Genomic DNA, 18,799 nt, shown 5'->3' on the forward strand with positions numbered 1-18,799 from the left:
GCCAGAGAGAAAAACACCAATACAGTATGTATTGATAACTCTAAGATGGTAACGATAACCCTGTATGCGAGACAGCAAGAGAGACACAGATGTATAGAACAGTCTTCTGGACTCTGTGGGAGAGGGTGAGGGTGGGATGATTTGGGAGAATGTCATTGAAACATGTACGTTATCATATGTGAAACGAATCGCCAGTCCAGGTTCGATGCATGATACAGGATGCTTGGGGCTGGGGCACTGGGATGACCCTGAGGGATGGGATGGGGAGGGAGGTGGGAGGGGGGTTCAGCATGGGGAACACACGTACACCCATGGCTGATTATGTTCTAGAAGTTTTACAGTTTCGCATTTTACATTTAGGGCTGTGCTCCATTTTGAGTTTAATTTTTGTGAAGGGTATAAGGTCCGTGTCCAGATTCTTTTTTGTGTGTGCATGTCCAGTCCTAGCATCATTCGTTGAAAAGACTGTTTTTATTTACTGCCTTTGCTCCTTTGCCAGAGATCAGCTGACTTTATATATGTCAGTCTATTTCTGGATTCTCTCTTATGTTCTATTGATCGATTTGTCTGTTCTTTCACCAATACCACATGGTTCTGATTATGCAATTTTTTAAAATTTTTTTATTTATTTTTCAATTGGCATATAGTTGCTTAACAATGTTGTGTTAAATTCATACAACAATCAAAACTATTGAACTGGTTCAAAATTTAGAAGAGCATTATAAAATTTCTAAGGAGATAATGAAATGCTTACCTGATTTTGTGTTTCACTTATTTAGCAAATATTTACTAAGCATCTATTCTGTATTTCTCTGCATTATATTAAATGTTAGAGAAACAGTGAGTAACACAACATTCATGATTCCTGGCCTCATGAAGTTTTCAGTTATATGAAATAAAGTGCATTCATATGTATTATATATTTATATATATTCACTTTTTTCTAATATGTCTGTATAATTTTATGGAATTAAATTATTCCCCAAATAAGCATAATTATGGAGATAGATCAATGGGGTTATGTAAGTTAGGAAGGGATGTCGTGTAGCCTTACCAATCATAATAAGAAAAAATAGTATTAATTCCATTCCAATAATTCCTTGAAACCTCTGTCTGTTAAAGATCAAGCTTTAGAAACATAGCTAATAAATCCCAAGAGTTCCCCAAAGTTAATCAGAAAAGTTTCCCAATAGAAAATGGTTCCTAAGACTATTTTCCAAGTCCTAACTCCAAAACAAGAAATGGCTAGCCAGGGAATACATGTCACTGCCTGGTTATAGAAGACCAAGAGTTTTATGTATATATATAATATAAATACATACATACATACATACATACATATATATATATATATATAATGCTCATAATATATACAGAACAAAATTACATGGTCTCTAAATGTGGACTCGTGAAAAAATATATATGAACAGAGAATAAAAAATAAGTATTCTCAGGAAATGACTGAATTTTATTCAATACTTCTTATACCTTTGCCTGGTGGCTCAGACGGTCAAAAATCAGCCAGCAATTCAGAAGACCCGGGTTCAAGCCCTGTGTCAGGAAGATGCCCTGGAGAAGGAAATGGCAACCCACTCCAGTATTCTTGCCTGGAAAATTCCATGGACAGAGGAGCCTGGCAAGCTATAGTCCATGGGGTCACAAAAGAGTCGGATATGACTGAGCGGCTAACACACACTTTTTATATTGCACATACCAGTTCTGTTCCCAATGGATTCTTACTTCTTCAATTATATAATTATATAATGGTCATATTCCATTATATACAGTCTTGATAACTTCTCAGGAAATTAAATTTTTGTTTTATGGTCATAGCAGCTCAGATTTCAAAGAAATTCTTTTAAGTTAGCCAGTATAAATTCTCACTGTATCTAACTGACATTAAAAATAGTTTAAGATGCAATCCTTCTTTGTTCAAGCGCCTGGATAGAGGTTGAGAAGACAGACCTGAAAAGAATGTAGGCCTTATCTTTGAAAGATCCACAGCCAAATGAGGAGGAGACATACCTAGATCCAATTTTGAAGGCAATAAAGTGTCCTAATGCATAATGTGGCATGACAGACAGGGGGAGGATGTGCTCATCCTCTGAGGAACCACAAAAGAGCTGGCATTTGAGCTGAGTCCTGAAGGATAAATATGGGTCCATTAAACAGACAAGGAGGTAGGGGAAGTGACTATAGAAAGGACAGCATGTGGTAGCTTGGTTTGGCAAAAGAGACAGACTGAAAAAGCTGTTTGGGAAATGTCTATTTGAATTGGAGATGAAGCACCTTAGCTGGAAGGCTATTCTGCTAGGTGATTGGCCAGCAAGCCATATGCCTTATTTTGAGACCTCTAATTGTCACTATGAGTAAGTTCTTCTCTTTAAAGAATACATAATTTTGTCCAGGTAGGAATACTTCAGTCTCACGTATAGTAGAGTTTAAGTTGGTATATTGTCATATGTCAAATTATATGATCCAGGGAGGTGAAAGGAGTCCTCATTAATTGTACTTACTATTCTCCCTTTCAAGCACTCTGCCTGTCCTTACCCCTGCCCCCCTTTTCTAAGCCTTTCCAGGTTTATAGTGAATAGGCTTACTTCTCCTTGACTTTTCTGCTTTATTCTATCACAAACTTAGCTTTCACTTTCTGTAGACTTCTAGATCAGTAACTATGTGTGTATTACATTTTTAGCTTCAAAAAATGTGGGTCCCTTGCATCAACTGTCATACAGATTTATGCATTTTAAAATTCTTTATTGTGATTTTTGAGTCTTAAGAAATAAATGGAAATAAATAAATATCTACCTTCAGTCTGCCATTTATATTTAGATGGCCTAGTTCCATTTCTAAGTGCTAATAAATTGTGCTTTTGGTAACTACTTTTGATCTTGCTCACGATCAAAAGTTGCCTCTTCAGACTTCAGGGTAAAATTTTATTTATTTATTTATGGAACTGCACTTTTCCCCAGCTCCATTTGCCAGTCCCCAGGCTTCAGAAATAGTTCTCATTGTCAAGGTTCACTGCCATTGCTTCAGCAGTCTGATCGGTCACTGCTCCTCTCGGTGCCCGGCATTTCATCGGTCTCGGCTGAAGGACGTGGCTGTGGGTGATATTGGCATTGTGGTAGCCTGAGATTCTGTCTTTGTGTCTCTCCCCTTCAGTCTGCAACTAGTAAAATATCCATAATTCAGCAAAGGTTTCCCTGCCCAACACATCCAGATGCCAGAGACATTCACACACCTCTGCAGCTGAAGGTGGGCACCTGGAACGGAGAGAGGAGGTAGGGATGGTGGAAGCAGCGCCTGAGCTGAGGCCCTGGTCCTGGTGGCTTGGCCTGCGGCTCCAGAGAGCCTGCTGCAGCGGAGACAGTGTGGCACACAACGCCGCCTCCCGGCTCCAGTGGCCACGAGGGCCTGGGCCGCCGCAGCGGAATCCGTGACTCGGGGCCCTCCGGCCATCGCAGTACCCTGGACTCTGGCCCCTGCGCCCACAGCAACAGTACCCGCAAACCCGACAACCCCTCGGCGCAGAGGCGCCCACCACCCCGGTGTCCCGGGGGCAACACCAGCCGCAACAAGCCTCCAGCAACCCAGAGGCCTGTGCGGCTACCGTGAGTGCGCCAGCGACGCGCACCCCAGGGGCAGAGCTGGGGAGGGTGCGAACTGCAGATTCTCAAATACCGCCGGAGGCCGCGCAGGTAAGAGAACCCAAAACTTGTGCGATAGCACCACCTACTGGAAAACAGGAGGAATACCTCTAGTTATCAACAAGCTACATTGTTAGAAACAATTTAAAAATCTTTACATAATAAGAAAGGTGCTTAAAAATAAAGAAATTATACCAAAAATTCATTAGGAAAGGCAACTTAAGTATAATGAGTATTCCAGAGAAAAATAGCAGGAGATGGGAACAGAGAGTTTATTTAGAGAATTAATAGCTGTGTTTGTGTGTTAGTCACTTAGTTTTGTCCAATTCTTTGTGATCCCATGAACTATAGCCTGCAGGCTCCTCTGTCCATAGGATTGGGGCAAGAATCCTGCAGTGGATTGCCATTTCCTTCTCCAGGGGATCTTCCTGACCCAGGGATCAAACCCAGATCCCCTGCATTGGTAGTAAAAAAAAAAGTGGGTGCAGCCATACCCACATCAGACAAAACATAGTTTAAGCCAAAAAAGGTAAGGAGACAAAGATGAACTTATATCATGATAAAGGGGACAATCCATCAAGAAGGCATGGTTATCATATTAATATATGAGCATGTAACATAGGAACTAACATGTATAAAACAATTATTAACAGATTTAAAGTGAGAAATTGAAAGCAGCAGAGTAATAGTAGGGGACTTTAATACTTCAATTACATCAGTGGATAGATCATCCAGACAGAAAGTAAACAAGGAAACAGTGGCCTTAAATGAAACATATACCAGATGAACTTAGATTTGTACGGAGTATTGCATCCAAATGCAAAATACACATTCCTCAAGTGCACATGGAACATTCTCAAGGATGGAGTATATGTGGAGACACAAAACAAGTTTCAACAAATTTAAGAAGATTGAAATCATAGCAAGCATTTTTCCGATTACAATGGTACAAACTAGAAATCAACTACAAGAAGAAAACTGGAAAAATCACAAATATGTGGTGACCAAATAACATGCTCCTGAACAACTATTGTGTCAAAGAAGAAATTTAAAAGACATGAAGACAAATGAAAATGAAGATGCAACATACCAAAATTCAGAATGCAGCAATAGTACTACTAAGAGAGAATTTGATAGCAATACAGGCTTACCTCAAGAAACAAGAAAAACCTTAAGCAATAATCTAACTTACACATAAAGAAACTAGAGAAAGAAGAACAAACAAAGCTCAGAGGAAGTAGAAGAAAAGAAATAATAAAGATCAGAGCAGAAATAAATTCAAACAGAGACTTAAAAGGCAACAGAAAAGATCAATGAAACTAAGTGCTAGTTCTTTGAAATGAGAAACAAAACTGACAAACCTTAAACTAGACTCACTAAGAAAAAAAGGAAGGCTCAGATAAATAAAATCAGAAATGAAAGAGGAGAGATTACAACGGATACCACCAAACTACAAAGACTTACAAGAGAATACTATGAGTAGTTACATGCCAACAAATTAAAAAACCTAAAAGAAACGGGTAAGTTCTTAGACTCATGCAACCTTTCCAGATTGAATCATAAAGGGAAAGAAAGCCTTAATAGACTGATGACTAATAAGGAAATTTAAACAGTAATCAAAACACTCCCCAAAAGCAAAAGTCTAGAACCAGATGCCTTCACAGATGAATTCCACAAACATTCAAAGAAGATTGAATACCTATCCTTCCTAAACCCTTCCAAAAAACTAAAGAGGCAGGAATACTCCCTAACTCATTTTTTTTTTTTTTTGAGACCAACATGACCCTAATACCAAATCAGACAAGGACAATACATACACACACACATATACACACAGACACACACACACACACACAGAAATATGGGCTATTATCACTAATGAACACAGATGCAAAATTCCTCATAAAAAGAGGAGCAAACCAAATTCAGCAATACATTAAAAGAATCATATACTATAATCGAATGAGATTTATCCCAGGGATGCAAGGGTGTCTAATACCCACAAAGCAATCAATGTCATAGACACATTAACAAAATGAAGGATAAAAAATTGTATGATCATCTCATTACATGCAGAAAAAGCATTTGACAAGATTCAATCCCCATTTATAAGAATTTATTATAATAAAATATATGGGGCTTCCCTGATAGCTCAGTTGGTAAAGAATCTGCCTGCAATGCAGCAGCTCCTGTTTCAGATGCACTTTGTGTATTTCCCATGCTCTGTGCTTGGCTGTACACAAATATCTGAGGCCATCAGCAGTCTTCCTGGGTCCTTTCTCAACTATTTTCTTGTGTGAATGACTGGATCCCGAGCCAAGCTCTCTCCATGTTTACATATTAGAATTTCACAGAAGCTCGGTGTAGCAGACACCATCAACTTCTTTTTGTGGGTGAGGAAACAAAGTGAACCAGTTTGCCCAGTGACTCACAATTGTAAACGATAGACTCAGGATTTAAATGGAGGCAGTCTATCTTTAAACCTAGGGCCTTATGTATTATGTCATGCCAGTTATAGTTTCCCTAATGAGCTCAGACTTGACAAGTGTCCTGGTTCAATTCCTGGCTTGGGAAGATCCACTGGAGAAGGGATAGACTACCCACTCCAGTATTCTTGGGCCTCACTTGTGGCTCAGCTGGTAAAGAATCCGCCTGCAATGTGGCAGACCTAGGTTCAATCCCTGAGTTGGGAAGATGCCCTGGAGAAGGGAAAGGCTACCCACTCCAGGATTCTGGCCTGGAGAATTCCATGAACTATATAGTCCATGGGGTCACAAGAGTCAGACCTGACTGAGCAACTTTTACTTCATAATAAAATATATATAGAAGGAATGTACTCCAACGTAATATGGTTACATATGACATACCCACAGATAATGTCATGGTCAAGCGTGAAAAACTGAAAGCTATACCTCTAAGATTAGGAATAATATAAGGATGTAGACTTTTACCAACTCTTATTCAACTTAAGTATTGGAAGTCTTAGAAAGAGCAAATTGGCAAGAGAAAAAAAAAAATAAAAGTAATCCAGATCAAAAAGGAAGAAGGAAAATAATAATAATTTTCAGATGACATGATTTCCTATATAGAAAAGCCTAAAGACGTCACCAAAAACTACTAGAAAAAATTTTAAAAACCCATAAAATTGCAGGGTACAAAATCAATATATAAAAACCTGTTGCATTTCTATACACAAACAACAAACTAGCAGAAAGTGAAATTAAGAAAACAATCTCATTTGCAATTGCAACAAAAGGGATAAAGTAACTAGGAGTAAATTTAACCAAGGGAGTGAAAGACCTGGGCACTGAAAACTGTAAAGTATTGTAAATAATGCAGGTGAGCAGCAACAGAAAGCAAACCAACTGATAAAAAATGGGCAGACCATTTTAAGAAACATTTTTCCAAAGAAGACCTACAGATGGCTGACGGGCACATGTAAAGATATTCATCACTAATTATTACAGAAATGCAAATCAAAATCACAATGAGATAGTACCTCATGCCCCTTAAAATGGGTATTATCAAAAAAAAAAAAAAAGAAATAACAAGTGTCAGCAAGGATGTAGAGAAAAGTGCCAGGAAACAGATAATAACTTCCTTATTCTCTTAATTTTCCTGACTATAACTAAAATAGTGCATGTTGCTGTCCTAGGACACTTGTTAAGTCTGAGCTCATTAGGGAAACTATAACTGGCATGACATAATACATAAGGCCCTAGGTTTAGAGATAGACTGCCTCCATTTAAATCCTGAGTCTATCATTTACAATTGTGAGTCACTGGGCAAACTGGTTCACTTTGTTTCCTCACCCACAAAAAGAAGTTGATGGTGTCTGCTACACCGAGCTTCTGTGAAATTCTAATATGTAAACATGGAGAGAGCTTGGCTCGGGATCCAGTCATTCACACAAGAAAATAGTTGAGAAAGGACCCAGGAAGACTGCTGATGGCCTCAGATATTTGTGTACAGCCAAGCACAGAGCATGGGAAATACACAAAGTGCATCTGAAACAGGAGCTACCAAAATTGATAAGTAAAATTTTAGGGGTTTCCTTTAATATTACTTGGATTATATTTGTGATAGAAATGTGGTGTTTATAGGTCTGTGTCTGAATCCAAGCCCCACCTCCTCCTGGGGAAAGTATCTACCTCAATACGGCCCCTGTACTTGGCAAAAGCTAATCCCACCCCCACCTCTAGGCATGGAGCCCTGGTTAGTTTAAGCCAGTCAGCATGTAACATCTACTGGTCAAAACTGAATGCCTACAGGTGGACGTGTGGCCCAGCTGGACACTGAGATACAGGAAAAAGTGTCTTGGGAACTTTGAGGAAAGACTATTTCTGCTTTTACCAGAAATCCATAGAGGATTTCTCCCTTACTGCTCAGTATGTATATGGCCACTAGAAGCAGTTGAAAGTCATCTGTAATGCTTTAGGATAACAAAGCAGTCAAGTCACAAGTTACCTTGCTGAGCTGCTAGATCAAGCTTTATCTCAGGCTTACACTAATTCTTGATTTGATTTTACATGAATCAGTAAATCACTTTCATTTCTTAACCAAGTCTGAATTAGGTTTCCTGTTAGTGGACACCCAAAGCCTCTTAACTAATACAATGATAGATTAGTATTACCTCTTCAAAAGAAAGGGTATTGTTCTCCAAGAGGAAATGTATCTGTGTGTGCAGAAATCCATAAATGCCGGATTGCATCCATGAAGAAGCAGCTCACACTGGTAAGGACAAAGACGGGGCTGAATGGACCTGCTCTGTTGTAAGTAAGTTAAGCTATAGGCTGCCCAGTCGGAGAAAGAAAACGAGGATTCATTTCTGAAACACATCACTATTTTCATTCAGTCGATTGCTGACTATTTCTGTAGATGGAGAATCCGAGCTGAGCTTAAAATGACATCCAGACTGCCAGCTATATGTGACAGATGACTTCATGGTGCACACTGTCACGGCTCTATTTGGACTGAATGAAGAAGGGCTTTCAGGAGGAGTTCTAAAGGACTTGGAAGAGGGGTTTTGTGATATCAGTCAAGGAGAGGAGAGGAAACTGATTTTCTAAGCAATGACATACAGGAGCAATATGCTGAAGTTACATACTTAAAAATCACTGTTTTGATGCTCATAGTGCCTTGCTCCATCTGAATTACATCATAACATAGATCAGAGGTAAGACATGTTCTACTGTAATGATCAAACACAGCTGTGGATGGGGAAGGTGCACTGGACACTCTTGGGAGAATGAGGCAGAGGCATCCAGGGTTGCAGCTGAGTCAACATTCAGCAGCCAGGACCAGGCTAATCGTGGGACCAGTCTGGACCCAAGTTGTCCTAAAGAGACTGCCAAGGAAAACAACTAATAGAGATGTTAGCCTATATACTTTGATGCAAGAGTTTAAAAAAAAAAAAAAAGCTGAATTGCTTTTCTGGGACATCCTTGGCAGTCCACTGGTTATGACTCTGTGCTCCCAATGCAGGGGGTGTGGGTTCAGTCCCTGGTGGAGGAACTAAGATCCCAGGTGCTGCAAATCATAGCCTAAAAAAATAATAATAAATTAATTAAAAAGAAAAGTCGACTTGTTCTTCAAATGATGGGTGTGGGTAAGATTATGGAGTTGGAGTTTCTCTCCTTCATCAGTCTGTCTCTGGTGTTGGGTTAAAAGGACTGAGTTCATGTACATGAAAAATTTAGAACAGAGCCAGCCCAAGGTAAGAACTCTAAGTATTAGTTATTAGTATTCTTCTGATAGGACATAGCACGTCAAATGCCAGAGAAGGACGTCCTCTGGGCCACAGGCTTGGGCATCATTGGGCTCCAGCCTGCATGAGTTCTCCAGACTTCTCCCTTGAGAATGGTGACTCATTAGTGCCAGCCCACTTCCTCCAAAGCCACCAGTCCACAGGCAGAGATGTGAGTACAGATAGAGGGAGAGCCATGTCGGGCGTGACAGAAGGTCACTTTTTTCCAAATCCATGAAAGACACTGTCCATACACCCTTGCAAGGCCCAAGAGCTTGGGCCTCTTTATCTTTCGTGCTGGGACTGCCCAGCAGGTACAGTGTTCTGCGTTAAGGCTGGAGGAGGCTGTGGGTAGAGAGGTCATGGGGTCCGTTTGTAGAATCGGCTCAACCCCAAATGTCCAGCTGGAACGGCCTCATCAGTCAGTATTACCTCAGTTCCCTCTAAGCATTAAAATCCTCCACAGCAAACTCCCGTACAGTTCCCATGGCGAGGGGTCTCCCTCAGAGAGAACCTGGAAGCAAGACAAGGTGGTCACTGACTCACCTTGGCCAATCAGATGGAGGAGGAGGAAAGATAAAACCAAGTGTTGTCAGCAAGGAGGAGGGTCAGCCGGAAGAAAGCAGCATAGAATGGGACTGAACGGTGGTGAGGGGTGGGGTTCAAGAACTGCGACCTTTACAGAAACACTCCAGAAGGATGGCTTTCTCAAGAGAACTTGCTGATTCAAGTGGTCACAATAAATCATTTATTTTTGTCCCTGACAACATATTTGCATTGGGCACAATTTGTCCTGCTGGTAGAGATCTAGAAAAGAAGACGATGGATACCCTGTTACACACGGAACATGAAGTCGGGATGCCTCACTTAGCCAGCAGGTGCAGGGTCATATTTAACCCTCACCCTTTCCACATCACCTCCCACTGATGAGGGTTCTTGGGGGCAAAACTTGCCTGCAGTGGTGGCCTGGCAGAAGTTGATAGAAGCCAGCAAGCCTCTATTCTAATTTATCAGATTCTATCCTGAAGCAGAACAGAACCAGAAGCCTCCATCTAAACAACCTGTCTGTGGTGACTGCTCCCTTCAGAATTCCCAGGGCTTCCAGCTTGAGCCCATTCCCGAATCTTGGGACCTGCCTGTTTTCTCTGAAGTATGTTTCAGTTAGGGAACAAAGGATCCTGTTATTCCCGAGGGAACTCCCTATCAAAGAGGTTTAGTAGAACTTTCTAGGGACTTCAAACCCAGAACTGGAAAACAATGGAGCTAAGAGAATAGATAGATTTCCAGACGTTACAATCACAGCTTACTCTCACTCCCTCTTTTGGCATGCGGATGGGAGCCTCTGCCGCTTTTCTCTGTTTTGGTTACAAGGGAGCAAAAATAGCCACCTCCCTCCATGTAAAACTAAATTGGAAGAAAAAAAAAAAAAACCCACTCAGTAGTGGGTTTTCCTTCTGGTTACTGCATGACTTTGCCGTAATACCTTGAGATAGAAAAACAGAGACTGTGTATGTAGGACCAGGATCTGTGGACCAGTCATCAGGCCTCGCTGGAGAATGGTGTTACAGAAAGTCATGAGAGGCCTGTACGGAGGACCCAGAATTGGTAGTGAATTGGGTTCTGAAGTGACTTGAGGTCAGCATTACTTGTGTGAAGCCAGTACACCCCACCCCCAGATGCTGACACCAAGACACAGAGATAAGAACAGCAAGCAGCTATTCAAGGAGGGCTCCGGGGAGTTCCGCCAACCCAGGCAGAATTAGGAGCTGCAGCTCTGGGTACACGGGAAAGGGGTTAACAGAACTAAGGGGACAGTGGAGAAAGAAAGAGAAGTTTTGAGGGAGAGAGTCCAGGAGGGAGGCTCCTTGCTGGCCTGAAGCTGGAGAACACTCCATAAGAGATGTGCAGAGAATACCGGGCACCTGAGCCCAGGACAAATTGAACAGAATAAAGAAAGCAGTGACACATACATAAAATAGGTAACCTACAAGGACCTACTGTAGAGGCCAGCGAAATCTACGGAGTGATTTGTAATAAGGGAACAGAATCTGGGACTTCCCTGGTGGCACAGAGGATAAGAATCCAACTGCTAACATAGGCAGCATGGGTTCAATCCGTGGGCCAGGAAGACCCCACATGCCAAAGAACAGCTAAGCCCATGCGGCAAGACAACTGAAGCCCCCGCCCTGGAGCCTGTGCTTGGCTAAACAGAGGGAGCGTGAGGGGCAAGGGAGATTTTAGGAGGAGATTCTCAAGTCTGTAATTCTTAAACTCTGACATGCTAACCACACAGAATCCCAGTGTTCCAAATGCCTTTTTCCTATAAACTTCTAGCATCCCAGATACAAGAGGAAAGGCCATGAGGGATACTTATAGAAATCAGCTGGTATCTTCACATACAGGAAAGAGGACCAAAAAAACTGATGTCCAAGCCTGCTCCCTGCTATGTCCAGCTGGCAAAGTGACCCTGGGAAGTTAAACATGCAAGTGAGGTCAAGACAGACACATATGCCCTCTGCATGGAGTTCTGAGCTGGAAGATCTGGTGTAACTGTGAGAGCGTCCTTCTCCACCAGTAGTGAGCAGTAAAGGAGATTCAAGTAAGCCCAAGGCTGAAGGCCATTGTGAAATACTTCTCATGCTTTGAAAGTGGTAGGTGGCCATGTCAAGCACCTCATGAATTCATTGAAACTATAGCAGTAAAACAAAGCCCCACAGCTAAAGAGAAGTTAACATAAGCCTAACATATACAAGAAACCTAACATAAAGCAATAATTTTTTAAAAAAACAATGAAAACTCATATAGTCCTTATGTTGTGCAGTGTTAATATGCTTAATCCTCACAATGCCCCTATATAGTAGGCATTTCTACCACCCTCATTTTATAGATGAGGAAACTGAGGCATGGGGAGTTTAGGACTTGCCCAAGGACATGCAGCTAGTTAGTGAAAAACAATTTAAACCCACAGAGGCTAGAACTACGCTACACTGCCTTGCTACTCTACCAGGATGATGCAGAGAAATCACAAATACAAATAGCCAGTAGATGTGTGTCGTAGTATTACTTATAAACCAACCAATGAGATGACTTAGGGAAAGAATACATCAACACAAAACTGTCACTGCTAGAAAAACGCAAACTAAAGAGATTATCATAAAAAAATTTATGGAACTCAAGAATATGTCTGGGAACTTGGAAGGGTCTGAAAAACACCCCTCAGGTTCACGGAGGCAGTGCATGGAGGAGAAATTTGGTGGACAGCCCGCCTTTTGTCTCTCTCCCACGAATTCCGTACCCTACAGTGAAGTCAAATCATATCTGATCAAATCACTTCCCTCCTTATAAATCATCAGTGACTCCATCGTAATTACTACAGAATAAAATTTAAATTCCTTGGTGTGACTCACTGCTAGGCGCCCCCTAATCCAGTCTCCATTAAGGGAGGCCTTCAACGTTGCTCCCCTGCATCACAGATCTCTAGCCACAGAAAATTTTTTTTTTTTTTTTCCCACAGAAAACTTTCGCCCTGGCCTCAAACACACCACGCTTTTCCATTTCCCCCAAATGAGGTCAGAAGACCATCAGGGCTAGAATCAACTGAAGGCCTTTTTAGAAACCTTGACTCCAGGATTCTACTGAAGTCTAATGCCTTGGTATTTGGCTGAGGAAATGGTATTTTAACAAATTCTGCATGCAGTTTATTTTTCACATACATTAATACTTGAGGTCCACATCTCATTCCTTATGATGATTTCCTCTTCCCATCTGTCACTCCACATTTCAAATATCATCAGGCCATCTCAGAGCACCGAGCCGAGGTCCCTGTGCTATATAGTAGCTCCCCACTAGCTGTGCTTTACCCATGGGGGCGCTGATTTCTGTGATCTAGGCTGATCTGTGACTAGATCTGAGATTTCTTTCAGGACCGTAATCCGTTTGCCAACACATTTGCACTGAATTCTGGAGTTCAGCTGAGGGAGGGGGCAGCCTGGGGACCATGCAGCTTGGAGTCTGATGGAGTACGGAGAAGCGCAATCAAAAGCGAGTGAGCCAAGGGCTCTGAAAGGCGGGCGGGCTGTGTGGGGCCACCGGGCGCTGAGACAGGGCGTGCGGCCAGGAAGCTTCTCAGGGAACTGAGGCCTACGTGCACACCTGTGACAGGAGTGAGTCACCCAAGGGGAGCAGGAGGGGGTATGCCAGCTGAAGGAAAAACCTCCCAAGGCCCAGGGTGCATTTGTGTGTGTGAGAGAGAGAGGTAGAGATAGTCAGGGTATCCTCCATAATAACCGGATGCATGTTTCCACCTGGGCTTTTGTCCTCAGTTTTCCTCCTCACGATTAAAGACATATTCAACAGATTTGTCTGTTTTGGAGAAAACGGATCTTCCCAGACCGTGTCAGATGGACTCTTGAGCCTTAAATCCAATAATATCTTTAATCTCTCTCTCTTTCTCATCTTCCCACCCCTGTGTTCATATATGTGTGTTATCATGAATGAATGAATGATGGATACATACATTAAATAATTAATTAGAACATCATGATATAGTTGATATAGTAGGAAAAAGCATAGTATTTCAGAAGAGCATGATCTTTAATAATCCTAGTTTCAAATTCCAGCTTTGTCAGTTCCAGGTAAGTGACTGAGGACAGGCTATTTATCTTTCTGAATATCTTTGTTTATATAATGGATATGGTAGTATTTATCTCATAAGAATATTATCACAACTAGATAACCCATGAGCTTCCCAAGTGGCGCTAGTGGTAAAGAACCTGCCTGCCAATTCAGGAGACATAAGACACACAGGTTCAATCCCTGGGTCAGGAAGATCTCCCTGGAGGAGGAAACGGCAACCCACTCCAGTACTCTTGCCTGGAGAATTTCATGGACAAAGGAGCCTGGGAGGCTACAGTCCATAGCGTTGCAAAGAGTCAGACAGGACTGAAGCAACGTACGTGCGTGTTAGAGGACAAATACAAAGTACCTAATATGATGCCTGGTATGATGCCTAGGCTTTTTTAAAAGAGTAACAGTTAATAATAAGAATGTGACTTTTAAATCCCAGATTCACCCCATAACTAAATCTGTATAACCTTGGGGAACAAGCTGATTTAGTCTACCTTGGCCTCCCCCAGGGGCTCCCCCATACAGTGAACAAATGTACACAGGAAATTCTGTACAAATGATTGTTATGGTAATTCTCATTATTACTTCCTGTTACAAATATATTTTACCTGGCACTTTTGCCACATAACTACATTATTTATGTTTTACAGGTTAGCGTTTTAAAAGAAATCAGATGATTTTTCAGCTGTAAAACATCTTTATTGTGGATCATAGATAAACCATTACTTTAAAAACCACTTCCAATTACCGGTGACTGCCACAAGATGGCTCCAGACCATTTCTATTATTTACCGAGTATTAAATCTCCTTTCTGAAAGGTGTTTTTCAAGAAATACCATGAAAACAACCGTGTTTTTGTTTTACAAAGAAATAGAGCATATAAAACAAACATCATTTTCTATTTGTCTTCCTTGTTAAAGTTAGGTCTAATTTTAATTGAGGAATATATATGTAACATATAAGAATATATATTCATATAATTTCATCATGGTTGATAGTCACACATTTGTATCATTCTATATATTATTATTATTGTCTGAAATTATATTTCTGTTCTTGTTCATTTAAGTTTGCATACTAGAGAATTTTTATAAATAATACTAAAAATCTAGTTATTAGGGAGTATCAGAATAAAGAACTGACTTTTTTTTTCCTGCAGGTTTTTTTTATTTAGAAGATTGATTTCAGGACACTTCACCTTTTGAGTTTAACTTTTTAAAATAAATGAAATTTATGGGGCTTTTAACGATGTTTTTTGTGGCATTCACTTTAGTTCAAGATTCCAAGTGCTTCAAATAAATTGATTTAAGAATTAATGTGGAGGAGAAGGAAATGGCAACCCACTCCAGTGTTTTTGCCTGGAGAATCCCATGGACAGAGGAACCTAATGGGCTACAGTCCACGGGGTGGCAGAGTCAGACACAGCTGAAGTGGCTGAGCACGCACGCAAGGAGCTCTAAGATGCTTCAGGATGTCGCATGATGACTACTTTTAGGGTCTTTTTTTTTTTTTTAAATAAATATTCCTCTAATTATTAACAAAAAAAAAAAAAGAATTAATGTGGAAAGATACAGGTGTAGTCAAATCATTAATGCATTCACTCTTAGTTCTGCCTTGGTGCTGCCTTTGTTTACTCTGGAGCTTTTTCAGTTTGAAATGTTGAAACTATTAATTGTGAGATGAGATGCTTGCTTTCTCATTGATCTCCCTGGAAAGCGTGAGAGAGAGTCAGACACTGTTGTTAAATCTTTCTCCCAGCTAACTGCTGGGAGTTTAATTTTAGCATTTTGTTTCTGCTCGAAATCGGGAGTGGTGCTGTTTTTCTCTTCCTGGGAAAACTGCTGGCTTACACTTCCTTAGCTTTCCTCCAGCATGGACTTCTAGATAAACGGTTAAAAGGTTCCTTTCAGGACCCTGATTTTCATTTCTTAAGAGACTACGTTTTAGGTGCAAGTTTTGTAATATATAATGCTTTTTACATCAGCAGGGTCCACTCTTGAGGAGTAGGGCTTCTCTGATGGTTCAGAGGGTAAAGAATCTGCCCACAGTGCAGGAGACCTGGGTTCGATCCCTGGGTTGGGAAGATCCCCTAGCGAAGGGAGTGGCAATCCACTCCATTATTCTTGCCTGGAGAATCCCATAGAGAAAGGAGCCTGTCGGGCTACAGTCTACGGGGTTGCAAAGCGTCAGACACAACTGAGCGACTAACAACTTTTGGAACATAGCACAGACTCAAATGCACGTGCGTAAGCACCACGTATTTGGAGAGTGTACTTCATATCTATGGAATATATCATCTTATTTACATCTGGATTTGAACTCGGGACTGATGCAGGACCTCTGGGGAAGACCCATAAACCGGTTTACCACAGTCCTACCTTCTCTTCTGTTACCGGTCAGCTTTGTTCATTCACACACTCTAACTGGACTCACCGGGTTTGCGCTTGTGACCCCTGCCTTCAGTGTTCCGAATCAGGGCAGGAAAGACAAACACATTTAGGGGCAGAGGGAGGTGGAAGAAAGCCGTCTTGTAGTTGGATAATTAATTTATAAATTGGGGGCTAACTTGGCTGTAACAGTATTAAACAGGACTTCAGAATCTCATGTTCAGAAGCATAAATGAGCTAAAGGATTCTCCTTCCTGTATACTTCCGTGACTCACTCATTTTTTTCAATTGACGTATAGTTGTTTTACAGTATTATGCAAGTTACAGGTGTACAATACAGTGATTCACCATTTTTAAGGTTATACTCCAATTATAATATTGTTATAATATACTCCAATATAATGTTATTATAAACTATTGGCTATATTCCCTGTATTGTACAATATATCCTTGTAGCTTATTTTATACCTAATAGTCTATACCTCTTAATTTCCTAACCCTATACTGTTCCTCCCTTTCCCTTCTCCCCACTGGTAGGCATTAGTTCGTTTTCTACATCTGTAAGTTCACTTTTTCTTTGTTATATTCACTAGTTTGTTGCATTTTTTAGATTCCACATATAAATGATATCATAAAGCAAAGGAAATAAAATAGAAAATAAACAAATGGGATCTAATTAAACTTAAAAGCTTTTGCACAGCGAAGGAAACCACTGACCAAATGAAAAAACCTACTGCATAGAAGAAAATAGTTGCAAATGATATGACCAATAAGGAATTAATATCCAACATATATAAACAACTCATACAACTCAATATCAAAAATCAAGCAAAGAATGACTGAAAACCTAAGTAGACATTTTTCCAACTAGGAAGCGCAGACACCCAATAGGCACATGAAGAGATGTTCAGCATGGCTAATCACCAGGGAAATGCAAACCTCACTCATTTTTCACAGAACTTAGAATAGAAAAAGGGCACATGTAGTATGGAAAGCCTGTGTGATAGTGAACATGAAATAGTTAAATATTTGACCCTAACGATGTGCTTCTCTGTAACCCAGGAAGCACCAGGGAGGACAATCCTCTCTTCAGTGGAGGAGTTACTCAAGTCACAGCAAATCCAGAAGTTGTTCAGCCGAAATCTAGAACAGGGTGGATCATTCTCAACGGAGGGCCAAGCCAAGTTCTGGAATACTGCACAAACCCAGAAGCATCAGTTCAGAAGAGTAAGTAGCTAGGTCGAGTGTTTCATTAATAATGCTGCGGGGAGAAAGAACTAAGCTTTGCATAATTCTGAGCACAGGTAGTTGTAACCACAGACAGAAATTACTTACAGCCTCACTCTGAGTGACTGCAGACGGAGAGAGCAATCTCTGTAACTAGTAATTAAGTCAATGATATAAAAAAGCAGCCTAGTGGGGATGAGTTGAGGATATAAATCCACAGCAAAGAACAAACAAGAGGGTAGACTTTATAGTTGATAAAGTTAGACATTTCTGTTCATAAGGGAGAGTGTGTGTGTAGTTAAAATACATGTTTAAAGCACACTTCAGTTAATTAACCTAAAAGAGCCCTGGCATTCAGAACTCTCAACTAGGTTCTTATTTTAAGTCCCTTATCAAACATCTCCCAGTTACATCAATGGAAGGAAACTACACCTGCTCTGGGTTCTTCCTGTCACCTGACTTGTACCTGGTTATAGATGACTTATAACGTGGAGACACTAACTGTGGAACAAAGCTGGCAGACGAGGGTGAGACAGAGCAGGCGCAAATCTTAAGGTGACACTCACTCTCCCAATGTTAAGGTACCAAATTTTTAAGGTGAGAAATGTAAGATACAGGGTCATCGCCCACCTTCACTTTTGCATCCTCGGTACCTGTCAGTGTCACCTTCACCCCAGTTCAACATTCAGTTACTCTCCTCATATTCATCTTTTTCATACATATGAAAAAGGGGGGGCATATGTGGAGATGTTGCCACTATTTTGAGGAGAAAGCCTGGCAGGAAGGACTGGATTCTTTACCTGCATCATTGCCAACATGTCTCCTTCTACCACCGGCTGTTCTATGAGGCAGACAGGCAACGTCAGCTGTCTCAATTCCACCCACCCCAGCAGCTGCCTGGACCTGCTCCAGGCAGCACACAACAGGTGTGTGTGTGTGTGTGTGTGTGTGTGTGTGTGTGTGTGTGGTGTATTAGAGAGATGCTTTCAAGACGTGTCATGACCTAAGCTGTTCTTTAGACATTTTTCTGTAAATCTCTTTATAACGTATCCTAGTTAGATGATGTAACACAGATACTTTTCAAAGCAATTTAAAAAGTCTATCAGCTGTTTGACGCTGATGCAATCTGATATCCCACTCTTGAAAAAAGAAAAAAAATTAAG

The 18,799-nt window shown here is 41.0% G+C and overlaps 1 protein-coding gene across 1 annotated transcript; it reads right to left on the minus strand.

The window, feature by feature from the left end:
- Positions 1 to 2,936: 2,936 nt before the first annotated feature.
- On the minus strand, positions 2,937 to 18,321 carry LOC122675868. Its single transcript, XM_043875025.1, has 5 exons — positions 18,290 to 18,321; positions 13,257 to 13,548; positions 12,939 to 13,057; positions 3,245 to 3,650; positions 2,937 to 3,172 (listed from the first exon to the last, which is right to left on the minus strand). Exons 1-5 carry the CDS (start codon positions 18,319 to 18,321, stop codon positions 2,996 to 2,998), a joined length of 1,026 nt encoding a protein of 341 aa, XP_043730960.1. The 3' UTR covers positions 2,937 to 2,995.
- Positions 18,322 to 18,799: the final 478 nt, after the last annotated feature.

The sequence above is a fragment of the Cervus elaphus genome, chromosome 19 (assembly GCF_910594005.1).
Source record: "Cervus elaphus chromosome 19, mCerEla1.1, whole genome shotgun sequence".
NCBI classification, from domain to species: domain Eukaryota; kingdom Metazoa; phylum Chordata; class Mammalia; order Artiodactyla; family Cervidae; genus Cervus; species Cervus elaphus.

Excerpts from the sequence above, each read along its gene's own strand:
- LOC122675868 (XM_043875025.1), bottom strand. The coding sequence starts at position 18,321 with ATGTTGAACTGGGGTGAAGGTGACACTGACAG. Across the intron at positions 13,549-18,289 it reads GGTGAAGGTGACACTGACAG|GTGTGCACGTAGGCCTCAGT; the intron begins GTACCGAGGATG and ends CTCCTGTCACAG. Across the intron at positions 3,173-3,244 it reads GCCCACCTTCAGCTGCAGAG|TTGCAGACTGAAGGGGAGAG; the intron begins GTGTGTGAATGT and ends ATATTTTACTAG.